Source organism: Zootoca vivipara, chromosome 17 (genome assembly GCF_963506605.1).
Source record: "Zootoca vivipara chromosome 17, rZooViv1.1, whole genome shotgun sequence".
In the NCBI taxonomy this organism is placed as follows: domain Eukaryota; kingdom Metazoa; phylum Chordata; class Lepidosauria; order Squamata; family Lacertidae; genus Zootoca; species Zootoca vivipara.
In genome coordinates, this window is record NC_083292.1 from 32,868,668 (window position 1) to 32,895,733 (window position 27,066).

Here is a 27,066-nt window from a genome sequence, read left to right on the forward strand (position 1 = left end):
AGCAGGGTGTGGCTGCCGGTTTTGCGGCTGGGCTGGAAGCCTCCCCACTTTGGAGGGGCTGGCCTAAAGCCGTCACAAGCCAAACAGCCTCTCTTCCTTGTTCTCCCTGCAGCTGCGAGCAGAGGCCGGGAAAAAAGCTGAAGGAGGAAACGGCAAGGAGGGTGGGTATACAACTTCTCTCCCGCCCTGCTCTGGTGCTCGGCCCTTGCGAGTCCTCACAGTCGGCCTGCAGGGCTGTTGTCCGGAGCCAGGGATCGTGCCGGGAATGCTCTTATCTCCAGAAGGAGGTTGCCCCAGGCCTAGTCTACTTTTGGGGAGCTCAGTGGGGGTGGAGCATCCGCTTTGCATAAAGATCTCCAGGCAGGGCTCGGAATTTGTCCCCAGCCTGAAACTCTGGGCAGCCGCTGCGCATCTGTGTGGCTCATTCTGATCTAGATAGACCAACTACCTGTCTCTTTCTAACGTGGCTTCCTGAGTTCCTGTTTAATTCAGAACCACAAGGGCAAGAATGTTGCATTGTTTTTTGGGGAAGGATCATAACTCAGTGGGGGGAGAGCGCATGCTTAGCATGTATAGAATCGTAGAGTTTGGAAGGGACCTCGGGGATCATTGAGTCCAACTGCTTGCAATGCAGGAATCTTAGCTAAAGCATCCAGGACAGATGGCCATCCAACCGCTGCTTAGAAACCTCTGAGGAAGGAGAGTCCACAGCCTCCCGAAGGCTTCTTTTTCCATGATCAAACAGCTCTGACTGTCAGAAAGTTTCCCCCCTTATGCACAGTCAGAATCTCCTTTCTTGTAACTTGAAGCCGCTGGTTCGAGTCCTGACCTCTGGAGGAGCAGGAGAGAGCCAGCGTGGTGTAGTGGTTAAGAGCGGTAGACTCGTAATCTGGGGGAACCGGGTTCACGTCTCCGCTCCTCCACATGCAGCTGCTGGGTGACCTTGGGCTGGTCACATTTCTTTGAAGTCTCTCAGCCCCACTCACCTCACAGAGTGTTTGTTGTGGGGGGAAATAAAAAAATTCCTTCAGTAGCACCTTAAAGACCAACTAAGTTTTTATTTTGGTATGAGCTTTCGTGTGCATGCACACTTCTTCAGAACTTCTTCACAGAGTGTTTGTTGTGGGGGAGGAAGGGAAAGGAGAATGTTAGCTGCTTTGAGACTCCTTCGGGTAGTGATAAAGCGGGATATCAAATCCAAACTCTTTTTTTTTCTTCTTCTTCTTCTTCTTCTTCTTCTTCTTCTTCTTCTTCTTCTTCTTCTTCTTCTTCTTCTTCTTCTTCTTCTTCTTCTTCTCTTCCCTGCGACAACCCTGCAGACATTTGAAGATGCAGAAGGTCCCAGGTTCAATCTGTATCCGTAGAAGGCAGTTTAGGCTTTTAAGCAACAGCAGCACAGGGCTGGGCCCGGGATATTTTATGCCTGAGTCATCAGGGAGCAAATAGCGGCTCCCCTTTCACACAACAAATGCATACAGGTTCAAAATGCTATGCCCTAGCGCCCAAGGCTGGCGAAGGTAGCTGGAAAATCCCACAAATATTTCTCTCCCTCCCGGGTGGTGAAGAAATGCAACAATGTGAAGAGAAATAACATACCCTTTGCTTCCCTTTCATGACCTGCTGTGGGCGGAGAATTTGATTTGCACCGAAAGGCAAATCTGCATAATTTGCACTTTCTGAAAGAACCCAATATATATTTATTTCCCGGCACTGTGTGGGGCGATGTCAGCACAGTCGTACCTTGGCTCCTGAATGCCTTGGGAGTTGAATATTCCTGCTCCCGAATGATCCAAAACTGGAAGTTTCCGGTTCCGGTTTCCGAACATCTGACGGGGCTTCCGCAGCTAATCAGAAGCCGCGCTTTGGTTTCCGAACGTTTCGGAAGTCGGACGGACTTCCGGAACAGATTCCGTTCGACTTCCGCGGTACGACTGTATTGTGTATGCTGTTATTTTTCACCGCCCGCAAAAAGTCTGAGTTGGGGGTTTTCACGGGGTGGGGTGGGGTGGGGTGGGGTGGGAGGAATGGGTTTGCTGCACAAGAGCACTAAGCAGCATTGAAAGCATGATGGACCATAGGAAGCTGAGTCAAAGGATAGGTCCATCTAGCTCAGAGCTGTCTGCACTGATTGTCAGCAGCTCTCCAGGGTTTCAGGCAGGGAATCTCCCCCAACCCTACCTGGAGAGGCCGGGGATTGAACTTGGAACCTTCTGCACACCAGGCAAATGCTCTACCACCGAGCTATGTGCCTTCCCTTTTATGAGGTCCAGTACCGAGCGAGGGCCTTCTGGCGGTTCCCTCGTTGCGAGAATCCAAGTTGCAGGGAACCAGGCAGAGGGCCTTCTTGGTGGTGGCGCCCACCCTGTGGAACGCCCTCCCATCAGATGTCAAAGAGAAAAACAGCTACCAGATTTTTAGAAAACATCTGAAGGCAGCCCTGTTTAGGGAGGCTTTTAATGTTTAATAGATTATTTTATTTCATTTTTCTGTTGTAAGCCACCCAGAGTGGCTGGGGAAACCCAGCCAGATGGGTGGGGTATAAATAATAAATTGTTGTTGTTGTTATTAAATTTTTAATTTTAAAATGCATTTTAAATTTTAATACTGTATTTTAATCTGTATTTTAATTAATTGCTTTTTATGTTTTATTGTAATTTTATTGGTGTGAGCCGCCCTGAGCCCGGTTCTGACTGGGGAGGGTGGGGTATAAATGAAATATTATTATTATTATTATTATTATTATTATTATTATTATTATTATGCCAGTATTTGATTGACCTCACCCCCAACATAAGCTGCAGTCTGGAAGCACTGGATAATAATAATAATAATAATAATAATAATAATAATAATAATAATAGGTTATTGTTGGCATCCGTCTGTCTCAAGAGACAATGGGGTGTGCCTCTGGGGATGAAGTCCAACCTCTGCATTAGCATCACTGAAGAGAGCTCACAGGGGTGGAAGCCTAGGCAGTGTGTATGGAAGTCCTGGGCTGCCCAGATGACAAGACCCCTGTAAGGGGGACTCCCTACAGGGAGCCAGTCCCCATCATCCTAACGTCCACCTCATCAAGTACAGAGAGCACCAGTGGTTCTGAAGCAGCCAGAGGGGGAGGGAGAGACTCGGGGGGGGGAGAAATCAGAGTGAGGAACAATGGGAAAGCTCGGAGGCGGAGGGATGCAGGCAGATGCTTGGAGATACTGCAGAGCCAGGGAACCAACTGCTGAGGGAGGAAACTGAAAGGGCATCGTTCCTTCCGGCGCCAGAAATGAGGAGAGCACCGCAACGCAGGTCAAGGGGGCGGCGTTTTGGGGTGCCCAGGCTACTTTGCTGGCGTAGGAAAAGACGTACGCCGTTGCCGGATTCTGATTCGGGATGAGAGGTCATGTTTTAAGCTGTTTCTACACTGCAAATACTTTGCACAATAAAAGTCCTTAAAGACAAACTGGACTCAAGCGGAGTTACTCTAGAGTAGCCACGACGACCCTCAGACAAACCCCTTCTTAGCATTGCTGATGTGGTCCAAAGGAAAGCAGAGCGATACATTTGTCACCAGCTTGGCTGCAGGAGTTGCCGGAAGGAGGCTTACAAGGCGCCACCGAACCGTCTTAGGAGCTCCCCTCCAGATTTGTGCAGGGTTTGTTCCTGAGCCCTTTCTTCTCCTGAAGATATCCCACAAGGCAGCAGAGGTTTAGGTGGGCTCCCATCCCAGGTTGATGAGCCCCATCTTCCCTAACTCACCCATTGGCTCCCCTCACCTGTTTTAGCCGGCCAGTCGAGGCCATTCCTGAGAAGTGGCTCCTGTCGCATGTCAACAGCTTCTAGGAGCAGGGCTTCCCCCCCCCCAGCTGGAGCTCACCAGAACTCGGTTCCAGCACCTCTCAGGTGGGCTGAGAGAAAGAGGGAGGTGTTTATGGTGAGTTCCGACACCTCTTTTTTGTGGAAAAACAGCACTGTCTAGGAACCACAGGCTGCCACCTGCCCCTCAGTTCCCTCTAGAGCATGCACAGAAACCAACTTCTTGACTGTTGGACCCGCGATCCGTCTCGCCAGCTCAGTCCGCCAGAACCTGATAATAATAGCAATAATAATGGGGAGCAATTGCTAGCTTTGTACACCAACCACCGAGTGGATATTGTGGACTTAGAACCGAGCTGGTAACTCTTTAACCAGGGAGAGGGGTGGGGTGGCTGGGCGAGGGGAGGCCTGGAGGCCTGGCAGTCAGGGCAGAGTCTACCTGGCCCCAGAACGAAGCTGGGAAGCTTTGAGAGGGAGGCGTGTGAAGATGGAGGGTGCGTCTGGGCTAGGCCTGGGGAGGAAGGGACGGGTAGAAGGGAGCTGCGGGCCGGGCCTCTCCAGCAGATGGAACGGAGGTGGGTGTGGAGAGCGCATCATGCTCTGACCATGAGGCTGTGCCGTGATCTGCAAGCGCTGCCGTGACGCGTCCGTCCGCCCTCCTGCCCAGAGCTTGCATTCAGGAGTGCTTCTTTCTTCCCCCCACCCCCTGCATGCAGGTAACATCTCGATTCTCCCAGACGACATGGCCAGCCTCACCCAGGAGCTGGGCACTGCTTTCTTCCAGAAGCACCAGCTGCCGGCGTCCATGGCGGACACCTTCCTGGAACACCTCTGCCTGCTGGACATCGACTCGGAGCCCATAGCCGCCCGCAGCACAGGAATCGTCTGCACCATTGGTACGACACCGCTCCTTAGCTGAGGCTGACGTGCTTCTCTCGCCCGCCCTGCAGAAGCGCTGCAGGGAATCTAGTGAATTCTAAGCAAATTGTGAATATAGGATTGGGAGTACATGGGCCAGGCCTGTTGAAATCTCACAAGCTGGTGGAGCTCAATAAAATTTCTATAGTACAGTGGAACCTCGGTTTTCGAACGTAATCCATTCTGGAAGACCGTTCGACTCCCAAAACGTTCGAAAACCGAAAACTCAGTACGGAAGCCTCAATACAATAGGGAAACTCCAAACAGAAGGCGCGTGGCAGGTTCGGCTTTAAAAAATCGTTTGAAAACTGAAGCAGTTACTTCTGGGTTTTCAGCGTTTGAAAGCCGAAACGTTCGACTTCTGAGACGATCGGAAACCAGAGTTCCACTGTATTTAGCGCCAGGTTTGGTCTGTTGCGTAAGGAATCGTCCCTCCCTGGGATTAACAAATTTAGAAACACTTTTGCGAAATAGGAATTATGCTGGAGGGATGAGAAATAGGTGTGTGTCTTGAATTTATCTGAGTTTAGAGCTGATTGTTTATTGTTGCAAAATGTGTGTTATTTTGATGCAGAATAGATAGATAGAAGATGATAGATAGATTGATAGATAGATGATAGATGAGATAGATAGATAGATAGATAGATAGATAGATAGATAGATGATAGATAGATAGAAAATGAATGATTCCTTTTAAAGGCTGAGTTGGGTCATTTGGCAGGACGTAGCCACTGGCTCGGTGACACCGGGTGCAGGAGCTGAGGGAGGATGTGTCAATACGGTTCTTTGTCCCAGTGAACCAACGCTGCCCGTCTCCTCTTTCAGGCCCTGCTTCCCGCTCGGTGGAAATGCTCCGTGAGATGATCAAGGCCGGAATGAACATTGCACGGCTGAACTTTTCGCACGGCTCGCACGAGGTATCAAGTGGGCGGGGACGGGAGTAAGACATTTCCTTCCCCCAAGAGGTGGGGTGGGCATGTCCTGGTCCAATGCTGCATCCCAAGGGGAAAGTTGAAGGCTCCTGGACCGATGGACAGCTCCGAGTTGAGCCACTTGGCGTCAACAAATCTAGGACGTGGACTGAGGCGTTTTAGGCCTCGGCCTCCAGACTCCCTCCTTGACAGGAGCGAGCCAGCAGTAAATCACACTCAGCAAGTTGGAGTTAACCCTTTATTAGCAAAAAAACCAGGATCTGCACAGGAGTGCCAGGCCTAATGAGCGCAGCAACTTGTCCCTAGCAGGTCTTGCCCCCATGAAGCAGTTGCTGAGACTGAAAGTCCCCACCTCCCCACAGCTGCCTAAGCCCCCTCCTCTCCAGAGTTTTCCCCAGGCATTTGGAGACTGTGCCTGTGCAAAGCCAAACCCTCCTCCACCCTTTTCATGCCTCTTCTGGTTCTGGGAAACGGGGGGAGAGGGAAGTTTGTGGCAGAAGGAGGGGGAGACACCTGTGATTCTTCACCAGCCTGACCCATCTCTGCCTCTTGCCCACCCCCTCTCTCCAGCTCTGAGCCCTGACTCAGATCCAGTTCTGCATCCAGCTCTACGCCTTGGGCTCTGTGCTCAGGGGTTGGGTGCCATGACTCTGAAGTCAGATTTCCCCTTCTTCAGTGAACGAGGAAAGGATCCACTGACTCACCACCACGGTGTTCTCTTTCAGTACCATGCAGGATCCATTGTGAATATCCGGAGAGCAACGGAGAGTTTTGCCTCCAACCCGCTCTTCTACCGACCGGTGGCCATTGCCCTGGATACCAAAGGCCCAGAGATCCGCACCGGTGTGGTCAAAGGGGTAAGATTGGGAATGAGTGGTTCAATAGTTGGGTAGTTGCCCCATGAAATACATGTCTGCCAGTCAGTTGTCTTGATAATAACAGACTAGGCTGTTCCTGTCTGGCCTGTTGCTCAGCAACGTTCAGGACTCTCCTCAGGTCGGGTGTCAGAGAGGGAGGTGAACCAGCAGGACTGGGACTGCCCTGCTGTTGACTCCTCTGACTCCTCTCTCTCTGAGTCTGCACTCACACTGAGACTCTCAGCCTCCATCTCTCTCCTGGAAGGGCCTCCTCCTCCTGACCCCCATTAATCTCTCAAAACTCCTGCTTCTAGCACCTCCCAGCTTGTCCCTTCCCCAGACTTTTCCCCAGTGTCCCACCACCATGGCCTGATGTCAGGGAGTCTTGATAACAAACAGCGTAGTTAATTAAGAAGAAGATTTATTGCAACAACAGAGTTCACTGGAGCGGAGATCACAGCCATCCGCCTATAAATCAAAGATGTCCTTTCTAAGGAGGGTGTTTCCGGCGAGACCAGAAACAGCCGAACTTCGTCTTGTGATGTATTCTGTCTTGAAGGAACCCCCCCCCCATACGCCTAGACCTTGGACTAAGGGGGTCAGCTCCCACCCCTTCCACATTCTCTGAAACAGTACTTCCGTGGTCCTTCCGGCTTTCTGAGCTGCTTTCGTTTCTAGCCCCTGCACTTTGTCCTTCACTGGTGTGCTGGCAAGCTGCCCACTGACTCTCCACCATTCTGCTATCAGTTGACATCCCTGTCTTGCAGTTAGTTAACCCTCTCTCTTCCTGGCTATTCCCTTCACTAGGAGCTGGTTGCAGACTTTCCCTGGGAGCTGGCTCATTCATGACACCTGGGGTCTAAATCTTCTTCTTCTGTCTCCTTCCTGGGGGGCTCTTGGCAGGCGGCACCACTACTCATCCAGCCGGGCCCTGCCAATGTGCTCTGCATGCAGAAGGCCCCAGGTTCAATCCCCAGTGACTCCAGATAGGGCTGGAAGTACTCCCTGCCTGAAACCCTGGAGCACCCTAACAGCAAAGCAAAATCAGCTCGTTCCCAAATTAACAATTGCAGCCCTAATCAATAGTTTAGTGGTAGTACAGTTATACCTCAGTTTAAGTCCGCTGCAGTTTGAGTATTCTCGGTTTGAGTACTCCGCAGACCCGGAAGTGTTTACTTCCAGGTACCGCAGCATGCAGATGCGATCTGCGCAGTGCATACATGTGCAGAAGTGATCTGTGTGGCGCTTCGCGCATGCGCGGAAGAGGCACTCCATTTAAGTACTGCTCAGAGAGCGATAGGCTCCCTGGAACCAATTGCGCCTGTAAACCGAGGTACCACTGTAGTAGTAGTAGTAGTAGTAGTAGTAGTAGTAGTAGTAGTAGTAGTGTTCCCTTTGTTCTTAAGAAATAACTGCTCGTGTGGGCGTGCCCACTGTGTGGCCTCCTTCTGCAGGGCGTGGACCAAGAAGTGGAACTGGTGAAAGGATCGCGGGTGATGGTTACGACAGACCCAGCCTTCCAGGAGTGTTGCGACCAGCACACCGTGTGGCTGGATTACGTCAACTTGCCCAAAGTCATCAAAGTCGGTGGGCGGATCTTCATCGACGACGGCCTCATCTCCTTGCTGGTCAAGGAAATACGTACGTACCCTTCTTCCCTTTCCGCAGCTTGGAAGACCACCCTTTCGCCTCCTGCTGCTGAGGGAGGTGGTCTCCTTCTTTCTTATGCCTCAGCCTGGCACCTCCTGTCCAGGAGCGGCCAGTGGTGTCAGGAAGCCACCAAGGAGAACAGGGCATTCACAGATCTAGAGAAAGACAGTAAACACAGACTAACTTACAGTTAGTTACTTTATGAAGCAAGCAGAACAGAGAACACACAGAGACTCCCAAGGGTTGCTCCTGTGTAGATGAAAGCAGTTGAGCGGACTGGCTTGTAACTCCCCCTCCACTCCTTACCCCTCTGTGTCAGGCCCCTCCCTCTGTCTACGGCAAGCCCCAAGGGACCCTCTCTGCTTCCGCCTGCTCTGTAAAGTGCAATAGATGCCTTGTTCCGGGAGTGGGGGCTTGCAAGCTGACAGCAGAGAAGCTGTCAGGGTGGCTCTGTGTGGTGGAGCAGCCGAGTCTGATTCCCATCTCTGCCCTGCTGGGGAACCTCCCTGTTTCCTCCTCTTCATCTCCTCCAAGCTCCCAGCCTCCAGTACTTCCCAGCTCTTCCACTGCTCTGGGGTGTGGCAGATTTACTCATGAGTGTAGGGAAGAAGAGGGAAAGGGGAAAAGAAAGACAGACAGACACTTTGACCTGCAAAGCTCTGGTCCAAAGTCAGAGAGAGAGAGAGAGAGAGAGAGAGAGAGAGAGAGAGAGAGAGAGAGAGAGAGAGAGAGAGAGAGAGAGAGAGAGAGAGAAGACATGAGGAAAAACCAGGAAGGCCTTTCCCAGGCTACAGATCTATCTGCACTACAAAGCATGTATACTTGTAAACAGGAAAGAGGAGCAGTAAAAATTCCCGAAAGGATTAGGCAGGAAGACAGCAGAAAAACAGATAGGTTTTACTACCTCCAGAAAAGCAGGATGTTATAGGAATGCAAATTGTACTTTTCCTGCCTGCGCCAAATGGTTTAGACAAATGGCTTCGTGCCTGCTTGAAACAAATTGTTGCGCCTGCCTGGAAAAACATCAGGCTAAAATGTGATTTTCCACGTATAGCCATCCTGTAGAATTTATATCGTAAATCATATATTCTATGACCCAGGTGGAAGGAGTCTGATATGGTGAATTGTTAATTCGAACCATTCTCCTCAACCACACACATTTGATCATAAATCTATGATAAATCCCCTGGGATGCTTAATGCTACATAATTCCCCTCTGTGCTTTCACGGGGGTGGGGGTGGGGGTGGGGAGGGCTCTTGGCCAGGCAGCTTCCCCCACTCCTCCTCATCCAGCCACTCCCTGACAAGTGGGTTTGGTGGGGATCGGTACCTGGCCTCCCAGAAGCAGCAGCAGCAGCAGCATCACGGCTGTTTACCAGCAGGGAGAAGGGCGAGGCGGCAGAGAGCCTGTCTCTGTGTGGTTGCAGTGTTGGGAGCATTGGGCTTGCTCTGCAGTTGCACCTGCACGGTGCTTCCCTTCTCACCTCTCTCCTTTGCCGGAGGCCAGGTGTGCAGTGGCAATGGTCTCATTCAGCACCCTGGACAACACCCTCCCTGATAAGGCCTGTGGGAATAGTGCAGGGGTAGGCAACCTAAGGCCCAATCGCCTTCTCAATCCGGCCCATGGACGGTCCGGGAATCAGTGTGTTTTTACATGAGTAGAATGCGTGCTTTTATTCGAAATGCATCTCTGGGATATTTGTGGGGCATAGGAATTTGTTCATTTCCGCCGCCCACCCCCCAACAAATATAGTCCGGCCCACCACATGGTCTGAGGGACGGTGGACCGGCCCACGGCTGAAAAAGGTTGCTGACCCCTGGAATAGTGGCTACTGTGCAACAGATCCTTGTTCCCAGAAACTCCAAGTGAGGTGGTTGTATTAAGTTAGGGTTGCCATACATCCAGAGTTTCCCGTAATGTCTGGATTTCAAACGGGGAATTTCGATACATTGGCAAAACCTCCATTTTGGGGGCCAACAGAACAAGGAAGTGTGTTATGGTTCTCTGGTCAGCATTGTTTTAAAAATTAATAATAATAATAATAATAATAATAATAATAATAATAATAATATTACTTCTTCCATCTGGTCGTGCCTTCCCAGCTGCTCTGGGCGACTTTCAACAGGATATTAAAAACACAACAAAACATCAAACATTAAAAACTTCCCTAAACAGGGCTGCCTTCAGATGTCTCTTCTAAAAGTCTGGTAGTTGTTTTTCTCTTTGACATCTGGTGGGAGGGCGTTCCACAGGGCGGGTGCCACTACCGAGAAGGCCCTCTGCCTGGTTCCCTGTAACTTGGCTTTTCGCAGCGAGAAAGGCCCTCGGAGCTGGATCTCAGTGTCTGGGCTGAACGATGAGGGTGGAGACGCTCCTTCAGGTATACTGGGCCGAGGACGTCTAGGGCTTTAAAGGTCAGCACCAACACTTTGAATTGTGCTCGGAAATGTACTGGGAGCCAATGTAGGTCTTCATACCGAGTTTCCTTTGGACTACTGGTTATTCATCACGATACAGAGATTGAGTGATTTCTTCAGTACTGGTATGAGCCTTCTCTTTCCCATGCTTTGCCTGACCCCGTCTCACAGGCCCCAACGGCTGCGTCACGGAGGTGGAGAATGGTGGGATGCTGTGCAGCCACAAGGGGGTGAATCTGCCGGGGGCCGAGGTGGACCTGCCGGCGGTCTCCAAGCGAGACATCCAGGACCTGCAGTTTGGCCTGCAGCAGGGCGTCGACATCGTTTTCGCCTCCTTCATCCGCAAGGCCAGCGATGTGGCTGCCATCCGGAAGGTTCTGGGAGAGCAGGGCCGCAACATCAAGATCATCAGCAAGATCGAAAACCACGAGGGAGTCAAAAGGTAATTCCCTGCTTCTACGTTTTTCTGGCCCCATAGAGATGCAGACCTCCAGGGCCTTAAGACTCTCCCCAGGCCACAACCCCTCAGCTGCCTGGCTGGAAAGGGCCCTTGAACTCTGATACTGTTTCCTGCTTCCCTGGATAGAAAATAGGAATAAACATTTATTGCTCCTCCCACTTTTGCTTCTGGCCCTGTCCACCACTGGAATGTGGCCCCCAAAAGAACACCTGGGAGGGAATGTGGCCCTTGGACCAAAAGCGGCTCCACACCCCTTCCATAGACAGCCTCATGGGTTAGATTTCTGCCCCTAAGCCAATTTCCAGCGTATTTTAGGCTAGCAGAATCGAGCTGTCTGTGGTGTGTCAGGAGAGGAGGAGATTAACCTGCTTTCTTGGATCAATATTCACTTTTAAAATACGTATCACACGGGACATTTTTGTTAGGAGGTGAAGTATTCCTTATCCTCAGGGTTTTAACATCATGATGTAGATTTATATTCCTCTCTACGGATCCATAAGTCAATCAAACCAACACGAAGGTTGCTATCTGGTATCGCATCTGCCATCCTGTGAATTAGCAGCTTTCGTTTTACAAAAAGGGAGCACGTTCCTAGTCCTCATGACTTTGTAGAAAACCTTGAGCACTTGGGCATGCAGCACCTGCAAGCATGTTTTTTAAATGGGGAGGGGGGTGATCTTGGGAAGGGGGCTGGAATAAAACACCCTGGCACAAAACATCCCCCAGTGGTCTGAATCTGAATATATTCAGGAGCTACATATATCACTTGATGGTGCAACTATGAGAGAAGCTAGATTTCTCTCCTTGCCCCCCTGCTATCACTTGTATTTTGCCTCATTGCAACCTCTCTTGCTTCCTGGCAGGTTTGACGAGATCCTGGAAGCCAGCGATGGCATCATGGTGGCACGAGGAGACCTGGGCATTGAGATCCCCGGCGAGAAGGTTTTCCTGGCTCAAAAGATGATGATTGGGCGATGTAACCGTGCAGGGAAGCCTGTGATATGCGCCACTCAGGTGAGCTGCTGAGAGCAGGGGAACTGAGGGTAGACTGCCTCTGAACATGGGGTCTCAGTCTCCAAATCAGCTGCCCACAGGGACTTCAGTAGGATACCATCCTTTTTATCCATTAGAAAAGAGCGGTTTAAAGTGGACCACTTCTCACTTCGGCTCTAATTTTTTTTTTAAAAAAAGGGATGAGGACTAGATGGGCCATTGGCCTGATCCAGCACCATCTTTGGTCCCTACACCTCACCTCCACTGTTGGAGGCAGCATGCCTCTGAATGGGAATCACAAGTGGCAGAGGAAGGATTCCCAAAGACATCTTGTTGGCTTTTGTGAGAACAGGATGCTGGGCTAGTTGCAAGGGAAAAATAGGGAGAAATGAGAATTCCTGGGTGCCAAGATCCAAGTTTGGGGCAAGTCCTGTTCGGTGAGAGAACCCCAGTAGAGATTTAAAACTGCAAAATCTGCAGCAAAGTAAAGTGTGAAAATATAGGCTGTTGGACCTCTAAAATATGCACTTGTGAGTTCCAAAACTCCCCACGCTTGGAAAGTTTCAAAAATTGTTAACTTACAAACTTTCCAGAGGTCAGATTCATGTGCTTCAGAATAGGTTGCACAGACACTAAAACTTATCTTTTGCAAAGTGGTTAAAGTTCCTAAATTATTGGTATAGGACAAGCATCCCCAAACTTCGGCCCTCCAGATGTTTTGGACTACAATTCCCATCATCCCTGACCACTGGTCCTGTTAGCTAGGGATCATGGGAGTTGTAGGCCAAAACATCTGGAGGGCCACAGTTTGGGGATGCCTGGTATAGGAGCTTGAGAATGGCTTGTGAGAGCCATGTGGTCTGAGCTTGGAGCAACCAGCTTAGACCTCTTTACGTGCTGAGCTTCTCAGGTAGACTGGGAAAGCCTTGATTATCTAGCTACTCCCAAAGTTTGCTAAGCAGGCCAGGACAGCTTACTCTATGGTCTTAACCCATTCATGCATGAATTAGACTTAAGCATGCTGGTTATATGAGGCTGGTTATCCCACAATGGGTCTGTCAGGAGTATGGGCAGGAGTCAGGCTCTGGGGCCTGTAGTGCCTTGCAGGACTGGGGCCTGCCTCAGCTTGTGCTGGGGAAGCAAGGCGTGGCCACACAGGTGAAGACATCAGCTTGTGCTGGAGAGGCAAGGAGTAGTCACCCAGGTGAGGCCACTTGAGATCTCACTGCACCTGGTGGCAGGAGCTGGGAGAGATAAAAGCTCAGCATTTTCCTTCAGCTCTTTGCCACAGCAACGCGTTCTCTACCTTGCTATGTCTGGCCTCTTGCTTCCTGCCTCCTGACTCTCGGACCTTCGCCTTTGGGACGCCTGCCTTCTGACCTTTGCCTGCCTCCTGACCTTCGCTATCCCTGCCTGGTTGCATCTGGCCTCCTGTTCCTTGGACCCTTGCCTTGTTGCTGCCGTGCTTCTTGGACCCCTGCCTCGCCTTCGCCTTGCTCCTGCCCCGTGGACCTTCGCCTTGCTTCTTGTTCCTGGATCCTTCGCCTTGCTCCTTGCTCCTTGGACCCTTGCTTCGCCTTCGCCTTGCTCCTGCCCCGTGGACCTTCGCCTTGCTTCTTGTTCCTGGATCCTTCGCCTTGCTCCTTGCTCCTTGGACCCTTGCTTCGCCTTCGCCTTGCTTCTTGTTCCTTGGACCCTTGCTTCGCCTTCGCCTTGCTCTTGCCCCGTGGACCTTCGCCTTGCTTCTTGTTCCTGGATCCTTCGCCTTGCTCCTTGCTCCTTGGACCCTTGCTTCGCCTTCGCCTTGCTCTTGCCCCGTGGACCTTCGCCTTGCTTCTTGTTCCTGGATCCTTCGCCTTGCTCCTTGGACCCTTGCTTCGCCTTCGCCTTGCTCCTGCCCCGTGGACCTTCGCCTTGCTTCTTGTTCCTGGATCCTTCGCCTTGCTCCTTGGACCCTTGCTTCGCCTTCGCCTTGCTCCTGCCCCGTGGACCTTCGCCTTGCTTCTTGTTCCTGGATCCTTCGCCTTGCTCCTTGCTCCTTGGACCCTTGCTTCGCCTTCGCCTTGCTCCTGCCCCGTGGACCTTCGCCTTGCTTCTTGTTCCTGGATCCTTCGCCTTGCTCCTTGGACCCTTGCTTCGCCTTCGCCTTGCTCCTGCCCCGTGGACCTTCGCCTTGCTTCTTGTTCCTGGATCCTTCGCCTTGCTCCTTGGACCCTTGCTTCGCCTTCGCCTTGCTCTTGCCCCGTGGACCTTCGCCTTGCTTCTTGTTCCTGGATCCTTCGCCTTGCTCCTTGGACCCTTGCTTCGCCTTCGCCTTGCTCCTGCCCCGTGGACCTTCGCCTTGCTTCTTGTTCCTGGATCCTTCGCCTTGCTCCTTGGACCCTTGCTTCGCCTTCGCCTTGCTCTTGCCCCGTGGACCTTCGCCTTGCTTCTTGTTCCTGGATCCTTCGCCTTGCTCCTTGCTCCTTGGACCCTTGCTTCGCCTTCGCCTTGCTCCTGCCCCGTGGACCTTCGCCTTGCTTCTTGTTCCTGGATCCTTCGCCTTGCTCCTTGGACCCTTGCTTCGCCTTCGCCTTGCTCCTGCCCCGTGGACCTTCGCCTTGCTTCTTGTTCCTGGATCCTTCGCCTTGCTCCTTGGACCCTTGCTTCGCCTTCGCCTTGCTCCTGCCCCGTGGACCTTCGCCTTGCTTCTTGTTCCTGGATCCTTCGCCTTGCTCCTTGCTCCTTGGACCCTTGCTTCGCCTTCGCCTTGCTCCTGCCCCGTGGACCTTCGCCTTGCTTCTTGTTCCTGGATCCTTCGCCTTGCTCCTTGGACCCTTGCTTCGCCTTCGCCTTGCTCTTGCCCCGTGGACCTTCGCCTTGCTTCTTGTTCCTGGATCCTTCGCCTTGCTCCTTGCTCCTTGGACCCTTGCTTCGCCTTCGCCTTGCTCCTGCCCCGTGGACCTTCGCCTTGCTTCTTGTTCCTGGATCCTTCGCCTTGCTCCTTGCTCCTTGGACCCTTGCTTCGCCTTCGCCTTGCTCCTGCCCCGTGGACCTTCGCCTCTGCCTTCGACCCTGCTTCTTCACCACCATCTTGCCTCTGGTCCTGACGCCCGCCGACCGGACCGTGACAGGGTCATTGGCCTGATCCAACCATTGTAAAAAAAGGGGGGGAGGATGCTGAACAACGAAATATTGGCCTAATCCAGCAGCTAGGCTCTTCTTATGTTCTTATTCATTAAAAAAAATACTGATAAATGCAAAGTTGGCACAACTTTTTCAAAAATCAAAACAGAAATAAAATCAGCCATGTTAGAACAATCACATATAATGAAGGGACCTGTTAAAAGAGACACACTTTCAGTCTCCTTCCTCTCTCCCTGGCAGATGTTGGAGAGCATGATCAAGAAGCCCCGCCCCACGAGGGCGGAGACCAGCGATGTGGCCAACGCAGTCTTGGATGGAGCCGACTGCATCATGCTGTCTGGGGAAACCGCCAAGGGGGCGTATCCTGTGGAAGCGGTGCGGATGCAGCATGCGGTATGTATCCCGCTCTTGCTTTCAATTACCTCTCCCCATATATATATACTGTATATGGCTGGCTGGCTGGCTGGGAGCTTGACAGAACAATAAACAATACAGTGGTACCTCGGATTACAGATGCTTCAGGTTACAGACGCTTCAGGTTACAGACTCCGCTAACCCAGAAATAGTACCTCAGGTTAAGAACTTTGCTTCAGGATGAGAACAGAAATCGCACAGCGGTGGCGGGAGGCCCCATTAGCTAAAGGTTAAGAACAGTTTCAGGTTAAGAACAGACCTGCAGAACAAATTAAGTTCTTAACCCAAGGTACCATTGTACCAGAATCTACTAAGAATTAGTGGTTATGACCAGCGAGATCTGCAACAAAATATTGCAGTGTGGAGTGTGCTCCTGTTCAGGGTTCCAGCCAGCCAGCCAGGCCCTGCTCTGTGATACCGTTACACTTGAACTTGGAAGGATAAACATCCCCCATCCATTACTCTGTGGTTTGAATCAACGGCTGCCCTTTCCACATACGTCAGGCACCCCCAAACTTCGGCCCTCCAGATGTTTTGGACTACAATTCCCATCTTCCCCAGCCACTGGTCCTGTTAGCTAGGGATCATGGGAGTTGTAGGCCAAAACATCTGGAGGGCTGCAGTTTGGGGATGCTTGACATACGCCTTATAATCGTCAACCTTGTTTGGATTATCTGTGTGGACTGATGGACTGCAAATGTACAGGGCTTGTGTTCTGGGTCATCACACATGATGGTGGAGCATGCATAAATCCATTCCATCCCGTTCCGGCCTCTTTTCTGGATCTCCGCAATGTGCGTGTGCATGTTTGGACATCAATCGGATGCATGTCGATCGGCTGTTGCCTGTATGGAGTTATGTGCCTGTGTGGATTGGTGGGTGATTCAGAATGTTAAGATAAGCCGGTGTTGCTTACTTTTTCTTTGTTGTTGTTGTTTAGTCGTTTAGTCGTGTCCGACTCTTCGTGACCCCATGGACCAGAGCACGCCAGGCACTCCTGTCTTCCACTGCCTCCCGCAGTTTGGTCAAACTCATGTTCGTAGCTTCGAGAACACTGTCCAACTATCTCATCCTCTGTCGTCCCCTTCTCCTAGTGCCCCCAATCTTTCCCAACAACAGGGTCTTTTCCAGGGAGTTCTTCTCTTCTCATGAGGTGGCCAAAGTATTGGAGCCTCAGCTTCACGATCTGTCCTTCCAGGGAGCACTCAGGGCTGATTTCCTTAAGAATGGATAGGTTTGATCTTCTAGCAGTCCATGGGACTCTCAAGAGTCTCCTCCAGCACCATAATTCAAAAGCATCAATTCTTCGGCAATCAGTCTTCTTTATGGTCCAGCTCTCACTTCCATACATCACTACCGGGAAAACCATAGCTTTAACTATACAGACCTTTGTCGGCAAGGTGATGTCTCTGCTTTTTAAGATGCTGTCTAGGTTTGTCATTGCTTTTCTCCCAAGAAGCAGGCGTCTTCTAATTTCGTGGCTGCTGTCACCATCTGCAGTGATCAAGGAGCCCAGGAAAGTAAAATCTCTCACTGCCTCCATTCCTTCCCCTTCTATTTGCCAGGAGGTGATGGGACCAGTGGCCATGATCTTGTTATCTTGTTCTTTGTTACATCTGTAAAATAATAATAATAATAATAATAATAATAATAATAATAATAATAATAATAATAATGGGCTCAAGGCAGCTCAAAGCTGAAGGATGACCATTGAGTGTTCATCCTTCTTTGTTGTCATAAACCTTGCAAGGTTTTGCTATTGGGCAATAGCTCAAAGGGTAGGTCACCGGCTCTGTATTTGATCTGCCAAAGGTCCCAGGATCAACTTTTGGCATCTCCAGTTTTCAAAGGTAGTGAATAGGGACAAGGGAGCAGTTTGGTACAGTGTGCATTTAAAACCGAATTGGGTAAACCTGTACTTTTTGAAACAGTACAGTGGTGCCTCGCTAGACGAATTTAATTCGTTCCATGGGTCTATTCTTATAACGGAAAATTTGTCTAGCGAATCCCATAGGAACGCATTAATTGAATTTCAATGCATTCCTATGGGAAACCGTGATTCGCTAGACGAGTTTTTCGTAAAACGAATTCGTCTACCGAGGCAACCTCCGCTAGAAAAATCCTTTCTTTAAGCGAAAATTTCATCTTACAGGGCGTTCGCTAAGCGAGGCACCACTGTATGCAAACCAGATACACAGCCATCCCTGGAAATTCACATTTCTCTGAATTTCATGAGGCGGTTCTCTTCCCCAGGCAATGTTTACAAAAATGCATGCTTTAGTGGGAGGTGTACAGCAGAGGGGAGAGACTCAGGAAAATAACATACAAGAATGCGTTAGGTATGGGGAAATGGCTTGCCGAAAGGTGTGCGTTAGTCAAAACTGCACAACAAAATGTGTCTGCTGATGAATTTTCATCATGGGTTGTGAAAAATAAACAAATTGCAAAATGTATGATTGGGAAAAAACATAGAAATGAAGAGTGTTGAAATGGACAAATCCTTCCATCCTCGGCAGTGAGTGATGGGGAATATCTTCCTCTTGAGGTGCTGCCTGTCAGAGAAGACACTATTGGGCCAGGTGGACAGCATTAATGCCAATGTCCCTCCTGCACAGATTGCTCGAGAGGCTGAGGCCGCCATATATCACCACCAGCTCTTTCAAGAGCTGCGCCGCCTGACCCCGCTGAGCCAGGACCCCACGGAGGTGACAGCCATCGGCGCTGTGGAGGCTTCCTTCAAGTGCTGCGCAGCTGCCATTATCGTCCTCACGACATCCGGCAGGTGAGGTCAAGGGGGGAGATGACACTTGGAGATGCGCGAAGTGGCCAGGACCCCAGCCTGTCTGTCAAGCAGCCAGTTGCACAACCCAGATCCCATTGCCTTAATGCAGAGATGGGGACACAGGGTAGATCTACACTCATGGTGTTTAACGTTAAGGAAGGGTTAAGGAATGGCTTTGATAACCCTGTGGCCACATGGCGTTCTGCTTTTAACATTCATAATTATGTTATTAAAATGTGACACCCAAGGACGCTGCAGAGCAACTAGCAGTAGGGAAAGTATGTTTTGACGGAGGTAAGAAACGCTTTGTTTTACAAGTCTGCCCTGTGACGTTTCAAGAAAGATATATCTAATATTGTTCTAATAACGTTAAACAGATCCGTGTAGATCCAGCCCTGGTGTTCCTTCTCTGAGTAGACCTACTGAAGTTAATAGACATGGCTAACATCGATCCATTAATTAACATGGGGCTGCTCTGTATAGGACTTACGGCACATTCGCACCATAAATTTAAACAGTCATTGCTTCCCCCAGAGGATTCTGGGAGCTGTACTTGAAGAGTGCTGAGAGTTGTTAGGAGACCCTCTAGTCCAGGCATCCCCAAACTGCGGCCCTCCAGATGTTTTGGCCTACAACTCCCATGATCCCTAGCTAGCAGGACCAGTGGTCAGGGAAGATGGGAATTGTAGTCCAAAACATCTGGAGGGCCGAAGTTTGGGGATGCTTGCTCTGATCCCTTCACAGAGCTGCAATTTCCAGAGTTCAAAGTGAAGAGGGACTGATAGTTAAACCACTCTGATTAAAGCTTACACCTGTTGTTCCACCCACTTTTGCCTCTGCTCCAGCCTAATAATAATAATAATAATAATAATAATAGTATTATTTATATGCCGCCCATCTTGACTGGGTTGCCCAAGCCACTAGGGGTGGCTTCCGGCAAAATATAAAAACATAATAAAACATCAGGCATTAAACGCTTCCTGAAGAAGGGCTGCCTTCAGATGTCTTCTCGAAGTCGTATAGTTGTTTATCTCTTTGACATCTGACGGGAGGACATTCCAGTACTGAGAAGAACCTCTGCCTCGTTCCCTGTAACTTCACTTCTCGCAGTGAGGGAACCGCCAGAAGGACCTCAGAGCTGGACCTTCAGGTAGGGACGAATGATAGGTGGCCCTTGTAAAGTCATCCAGAAGGCAATGTGGCCCTCAGGCTGAAAAAGGTAGCCGGTCGTATAAGCATAACTGCGAAGGCCACTCAGGAACCCTGAATGTTGGTAATGACAGATATAAGGAGTCTACTGTGCTGGTCCCTAGGGTTACCCAAGAGGCGTAGTCAAAGTCCGGTCCGTGGTTTGAAGGTTCAGGGTCGAGGCAGTCCGAAGTAGCCAAAGCTGGGAGCAGGGCAGGGCGTCAGGTGAGGTCAGGAACAGGTACGTAGGTCAGGAACTAAGGCAGGTCAGAAGCACGGGCAGGAAAGCTAGGCAGGACGAGGGCAGGGACACTGGCAGGGTCTAGCAACCAACAATGTTGCTCCCACAACCTAGGGTGGGGTTTGGCCACCTTTTATCTAGAACAGGGTAACAGACGGCCCCAGACTCGGCTCAGCTGATGCTTGTTGCAGAAGAGGTTGAACAGACTGAGGCTCCTCAGGACCAGGCCCCAAACTTGGTCTAGCCGATGTCCCAGGCAGAGGGTCCAGTACAGGCTGCGATTCCTCCAGCTCCAAGTCTGAGCCAGAGTCCCAGGCCATCACACCTACCCCGTGAACGCTCCCTGATTTGCTGCCTCACCCTTCCTTCCTTCCGCCCGCTCCCTTCCTCAACTCAGGTCTGCTCAGCTGCTGTCCCGCTACCGTCCCCGGGCCCTCATCATCGCCGTGACCCGCAATGAGCAAGTCGCCCGCCAGGCCCACCTCAGCCGCGGTATCTTCCCAGTCCTGTGGCGTGGGGACACCCAGGAGGTGTGGGCGGACGATGTTGATCGCCGAGTGCAGTTTGGCATCGAGATCGGTGAGTCTGTAGCACCCCATGCTGCCCGGGGACCTGCCATCTTTTCTTCTCCCTGGCAGGGCTCCTGGTCCTTTTACCTGCTCTGTTGCAGGCAGATAACGAAACACCTGGTGTCAGTGAAGTCAACTCTTTATTCAAAGAAAAAGTGCAGGCTCAGTGGTCACAGCAACCCATCCCGGTAGATCTTGCCCCAATGAGGGAGTTGCGAGGACTGAAGATCCACTGCTCCCTAAGACTCCCCCTCTCCCGGTTCCTTCCCCAGCAGCCTAAGACTCCACTGTCTTGTCTCTCTTTCCTACCCCCTCTTCATTTCTCTGTGGGTTCTGGGGGAGCAGGCATAAAGGGAACTGGGGGCAGCAGGAGGGGGAGACCCCTTGGCTTCTTCAGCAGCCTGGCCACCCCCTCCTCTCCAGCCTCCGCTTCTACCTCTGAGTCTGAACCGCTCTCTGCCACTGAATCTTACTGCTCACTAAACCCTGTTGCCTAGTCATCTTCGGACGCTTCCTCCTCCCAGCCTGCCCCCTCTGACCAGTCATCACCATCCCAGCAACACCCCCTGGCTCTGAGCCTTCTTCCCCTGGGGGTTCCCTTGGGGGGTTCCCCAGCTCCTCCGCATCCAGCCAGCCTGACAGCAACCCTGTTAGATCACCCCTGCCCCTCTCCCCTAAAGTTTGGAACCCTTGGGTCAGAAAATAACCCCCCAGCTCTGTTTCACAGGAACATCCAGTACTCACATGATCTGGAAGGGGGTGGCTGCCCTCCCCACAGTTTCGCAACGGATCTTCTGGCTCTCCTTACCCTTACCCTTCTTCCTTTTCCTGATCCTGTCTTCCCCTCTCCCTTCCCAGGCCGGGTGCGAGGTTTCCTGCGGTCCGAGGACTTGGTCATCGTGGTTACAGGCTGGCGGCCTGGAGCAGGTTATACCAACATCATGAGGGTGCAGCAGGTTCCGTAAGCACAGCGAGAAGCACCTCCCAAAAAAATCCCCATCAAGAGAGATGCCCATGCCCTACGACATTTCACAGCTGAAAAATGGGGATATGCTTATAAAGTCCCTGTGCTTCTGGCAAGGGTTAGTTACAGGTCATACCAGCTGCCTCTTGCTTTCCTATATACGAGCGATGTCTGTTCTCTGCCTGCTGTTTCAGCTGACTGTGCACCAACCCTCTCCTCCTCTGATTTAAAAGCCAAGTGGGTGCTTCATCTTCAGTTAAAGATATGTTTGGGGGAACGCTATTGTCCTTCAGTCTGTTGTTGACTGTTCCTAAGGTGGTGAGACCTCAGCGGATGAGGCATCTCTAAGAAATACCTGCTTGCATGTGCTGCAGGTGTATTAGTGTTTAAGCCTGATGGTGGCAGAACCTCAGGCCTGGGTAGCGGAGGGCGTGCGGCCCCCCAGCCCTCTCTACCTGGCCCTTGTAAGTGTCCACAGGTCACCCCCCTCACTGGCCTTGCATTGCACCCCGAGTGCTTTTGCCTGCCTGAAATTGTGCCTTTTGCTTCTCCGCATGGAAGCTGGAGAGAGGTGGGGTGGGGGAGAAGCCTGATTCAGTTCACATTTAAATGCAAATCAACTTCATGCACACTTTCTGAAACAATATACAAACCGGAACACACAGCCATCTTTCGAAATTTGCACCCCTCTGAACTTTGCACTCAGAGTTTGTGCTCAAATTTGCACCCCTCTGAATTTTGCACTCTGACTTTTGCACTCCTGTTAAGAAAAAATATAAAAGTTGGAGGAAAATATGCTTTATATTATGCAAAATGGTCTGTTGGGATATATTCATACTGAAATCCTCTTCGAGGCCAACCTGCCAAACATAAACCCATAAACAAACACCCACCCTCTTCCAACCCCTCACGGGCAAGCATTGCCTCCTCTTTCAAAAGCTGCTGCGTCTGATCTTTCTGCACAGGGAAGCAGAAGACAAAGTCTCTCTCCCCCCCCCCGCCCTTCCTTCCCTGATTGCCAATCTGTCGCTGATCTGCCATGATCCTGTAATCCCATCTAAACCTTCTTTAATCAATCCCAGAACCGCACCCATTAATCCTTCTCTCCAACCAGTGGTGGCCTCCCAGTGTTTGGTTGGGACTACCAGCAACTCCAAGGGACCCAGGTGGCGCTGTGGTTAAACCACTGAGCCTAGGGCTTGCTGATCAGAAGGTCGGCGGTTCGAATCCCTGTGAGGGGGTGAGCTCCCGTTGCTTGGTCCCAGCTCCTGCCAACCTAGCAGTTCGAAAGCACGTCAAAATGCAAGTAGATAAATAGGAACCGCTATAGCGGGAAGGTAAACGGCGTTTCCATGTGCTGCTCTGGTTCGCCAGAAGCGGCTTTGCCATGCTGGCCACATGACCTGGAAGCTATACGCCGGCTCCCTCGGCCAATAATGCGAGATGAGCGCGCAACCCCAGAGTTGGTCACGACTGGACCTAATGGTCAGGGGTCCCTTTACCTTTACCAGCAACTCCAGGCCTCTCTCTCTCTCTCTCTCTCTCTCTCTCTCTCTCTCTCTCTCTGTGTGTGTGTGTGTGTGTGTGTGTGTTTGTGCAGATGGAAAAAGCATTGTTGCCTCCCAGTCAGAAAAGGAGGGGCGTTGTGCTCAGTTACAAGTCCTTGGGATAGCTCAGTCGGTAGAGCCACAAGACTCTTAATCTCAGGATCGTGGGTTTGAGAAGATGTGGGGTTGTACTAGAAGATGATCCTCGTGGCCCCTTCCAGCTACAGTTCTGTGATCTGATTCCACGCAAATGCATGCAAGAGTAGAAGAACAGTGGCTGCTATTGCCCATCTGAACTTGTGGGGTAAAAGGCAGGGAGCCCAACGGCAGGTGCGGTGCCAGAGCCAATGACAATCCGAGCTAGACGAGGGAAAGGCAGACCCCAGTCATTTTTTAGAACTGCAATCTCAGGAGTTGCTTTGAGTGGAGTGTGTTCCCTGATTGGCTGGGCTTCCTTTGCTCTTTTTTTTGAGAGCTGCAAGCTCATGGGTGACTTGGGGAAGGATGGTCAGCCTAGCCTGCCCATCCGCCCCCCCCCCCGCACCTCATTATCAGCTGCTCAGATCCTCTGTTAATCTGACCTAATCAAATTAAAAAGAAGCCCTTTAATCACTGCTGATCCTTGCACAAGTAAACAGAGCCACACCAAGCAGACCTGGTGCCAAGGGAGCCTTGGGAATTCTGCAGCCATGACTAGCAAATACCCCGCTCTCTCCAGGCATCCCAGGCCCAGCTTATATTTCATACGACTTCACGTACTTGGAGGGTCAAATTCCTTTTAATAAATGGGTCCTGGCAGGAGCTGCTCAGTTTGTAAATAGCTCCCTCATGCGTCCAGCCACTGAACTGTAGGCCATGCTCTTCTTGGCGAAATACCTTTGGGGGCCCCTGGAATGACTCCACCCACTGAGGCTGGCTATTGGCTACTTCTGGGCAGGAAGGTGTATGAAAGGCTACCTGTTGCAGCCTGAGCAACATGGTTGTATTGAGTAGCTGGCTAACTCCACCTTCCTGGTTTGCCCTGTCTTCCAGCTTGCCCTTCAAGCCCCGCTTCCTGGTGTGGCATTCAGAAGGTTGGTTCGTGGGCATAGCAATCCGGGCCTATCTGGTAGGGCAGAAGGCGGGGAGCACAGCAGCAGGTGGCGCCAGAGCCAAATAATGCTAATTTTGCCCCCACCTTCCTCCCTGCTGAGTTCTACACAAAACAACACTCAGACTTAGGAGAAGGAGGAGAACACCTGCGGGCAGAAGCCCTTCCTCGACTGGATACAAGTCAGGAGGCAGGCGGGTGGGAGCTGGCTGAGTGCCCCACTTGCCCTAATGGACCATCTAACCACTGGCAGGAATCTAGAACGAGCCAGGAAGTTAGGGTTGGTGAGCAAGACCACCAGAGCAAACCATTCTTGAGACAGGAAGCCTTCTTAACGCTCCTTCCTAATAGCCCATGGCCAGTGCAGAGGGGCGGAGTCAGTCCAGAATGTTATTTCCTGAGAAGCTGCAGTGTCACAGCTTGCCATATGGGGCATTGCTCAGCAGTGAGTAAGAAGGCAGGCGGGTGGAGGCAGATTGAGGTTGGTGGGGCAGTTCCCCCATTCACCCTGGTATTATTATTATTATTATTATTATTATTATTATTATTATTATTATTTGTATCCTGCTCATCTGGCTAAGTTTCCCCAGCCACTCTGGGCGGCTTCCAACAGAATATTAAAACAATCTATTAAATATTAAAAGCTTCCCTAAACAGGGCTGCCTTCAGATGTCTTCTAAAAGTCTGGTAGTTGTTTTTCTCTTTGACATCTGATGGGTGGGTGCCACTACCGAGAAGGCCTTCTGCCTGCTTCCCTGTAACTTGGCTTCTCGCAATAAGGGAACCGCCAGAAGGCCCTCAGAGCTGGACCTCAGTGTCCAGGCTGGATGATGGGGGTGGGAGACGCTCCTTCAGGTATACTGGGCCGAGGCCGTTTAGGGCTTAGATCAGCACCAACACTTTGAATTGTGCTCGGAAACGTACTAGTCCTCACTAGTTTCTGTCTCTCTCATGCAAGCTACCAATTGCATCGTCTGCTCTGGATTTTGGAGGGCCTTTGGGCAGAGATGTCATTGGTTGGTCCTCTCCTTAATCTCTCTCTCTCTCTCTCTCTCTCTCTCTCTCTCTCTCTCTCTCTCTCTCTCTCTCTCTCTCTCTCTCTCTCTCTCTCTCTCTCTCTCTCTGGGCCCAATCAGTTCACCACCCAGAAAGAGCAAGTCGAGTCTACTTGTTGCTGCTTGGGGAGGAGAAGCAAAGCCAAGTGATGGCTGGTGTTCATTGAGACTGGTAGGGCAGAAAGCAGGGAGGCCTAGGGATGGGCAGAGCCAGAGCCAATGACAGGCAGATCCAGAGCCAATAACAGGCCAGCCTCCTGGCTTTCCAGTACAGTGCCACCTAGTGGAGATTACTTATATTTATGCAAATGATTTGAACGGCAGAGAGGAAATGTATTTACCGCTAGTGGCTGGTAGGGCAGAAGGCGAGGAGTCCAACAGTAGGGGGAGCCAGAGCCAACGACAGACAGAGCCAATGAATACCAGTTTTTTCATCACCTGCCTCTTTGTTGAGTTCTCCGAGGGGAAATGTTGCAACTTAGGTGGCAGCGGAGGAGGCTGACAGCCAGTGCCGCTCCTGAACTGGTTGCAAGTACAAGCGTGGGCAGTTGGGGGCAATTTATGGGGCAGTAGGCTGGAGGTCAGCAGTGGGCCCCTTGCTCAGGTGCGGGACCCAGGAGATACCTGAAGATGCTTGAAAATGAGGGAGTGGGGGGCTGTTAGCTGACCTCATGCTTGCTCTGTCCTCTTTCTTCATTTCCCCGACCTTGATTTATAATCTACTTAAAGCTGGAAGTCCAGACCTTAATCAGGAAAGATTGCCATGGCCACCACCCCATCACTATTTAGCCCTGGATTGAGAGAGAGAGGAATACAATATGGATTTAAAATGATAATCCAGCTAGGAGAAAGGAGAGAGACCCAGTTTGCTTGTGTGGCCAACAGAAGGGGGGGAAGGCACAGAGAACGGTGTTTTGCATTCTCATTTGCAAACCGGAGTCTCTTTGCTGCGGCCTTCTCTTAGTTTGGATTTTGAGAGGATTTCCCACTCTTCTGTTCCTTCGTCATTCTTAGAGATCTGCTGGATCAGGCCCAAGGCCTGCCTGGTCCAGGATCCTGCTCTCACAGGGGCTAACCGGATGGCTGTGAGAAACGGGCAAGCAGGACCTGAATGCAGGAGCCCCCTCCCCTCCTGTGGCCCCCAGCAACTGGGATTTAGAACCCTGAAGAGCTGCTGCCACTGTTTTAGCTGGTGGGGCGGGCCCAGTAGTGGCTCATGGCCTGGTCCAAGGTGGGTCGTAACAGGAGCACTTGCCAGCGAGCAAATATGTGATAAAAGATTAAGAAATGGGTCCCCAAATCGCATTTGGATTGCAAGTGGGTCCTGAGTCTGAAAAGGTTGAAGACTACAGTGGTACCTCGGTTTAATTACACAATTGGTTCTGGAAGTCTGTACTTAACCTGAAGCGAACTTTCCCCTTGAAAGTAATGGAAAGTGGATTAATCCGTTCCAGACAGGTCCACAGGGTACTCAACCTGGTACTCAACCTGAAGCGTACTGAAGTATGAGTGTAATTGGCTCTGGAAGTCTGTACTTGACCTGAAGCGTACTTAACATGAAGCGAACTTTCCCATTGAAAGTGGATTAATCCGTTCCAGACGGGTCCACGGAATACTTACACTGAAAGTACTCAAACCGAAAGTACTCTGAAAGTACTCAAACCGAAGCGTACTTAAACCGAGGTATGACTGCATTGGTGTAGAGACAATATGGGTGAATTTTCGGAATCTGTACAAGGCAACTTCCTATGCTGTTATGTAACTGAATGTAATTACTCCTCCTCCACCAAAGGCCCACTCCCTGTCATGTAGGAATTGCGCCTTTAATGTGGTGGCTTCTTCCCTTTGGAACTGCCTCTTGTCGGATAGGCGATTGTCTTTTTGGTGCCTGTTAAACAGCTTCATCTTTCAACATGCCTTTTATCCCTAGCTGTATCTGTATTGGATCTGAGATCATTTTAATGGCTGACTTTAATAAAAACAACAACAACAAACTGTTTGCTTTGGGATATTTTCATGGGAAGCAATGAACAAAGAAATAAAATTAATATGTGAATAACC

At 50.9% G+C, this 27,066-nt stretch overlaps 1 protein-coding gene across 3 annotated transcripts; it reads left to right on the plus strand.

The window, feature by feature from the left end:
* On the plus strand, nt 1-27,066 carry PKLR (pyruvate kinase L/R). Of its 3 annotated transcripts, none has more exons than XM_035098326.2 (11): nt 1-161; nt 4,518-4,697; nt 5,545-5,636; nt 6,377-6,508; nt 7,963-8,149; nt 10,748-11,018; nt 11,900-12,050; nt 15,396-15,548; nt 18,185-18,351; nt 20,178-20,359; nt 21,208-27,066. In XM_035098326.2, the coding sequence occupies exons 2-11, from the start codon at nt 4,544-4,546 to the stop codon at nt 21,312-21,314; spliced, it is 1,596 nt and encodes a 531-aa protein (XP_034954217.2). In that variant the 5' UTR covers nt 1-161; nt 4,518-4,543; the 3' UTR covers nt 21,315-27,066. The 3 variants fall into 3 exon arrangements, with proteins under 3 accessions (XP_034954217.2, XP_034954215.2, XP_034954216.2); XM_035098324.2 differs by lacking the exon at nt 1-161 and adding an exon at nt 3,685-4,376; XM_035098325.2 differs by lacking the exon at nt 1-161 and adding an exon at nt 3,690-4,295.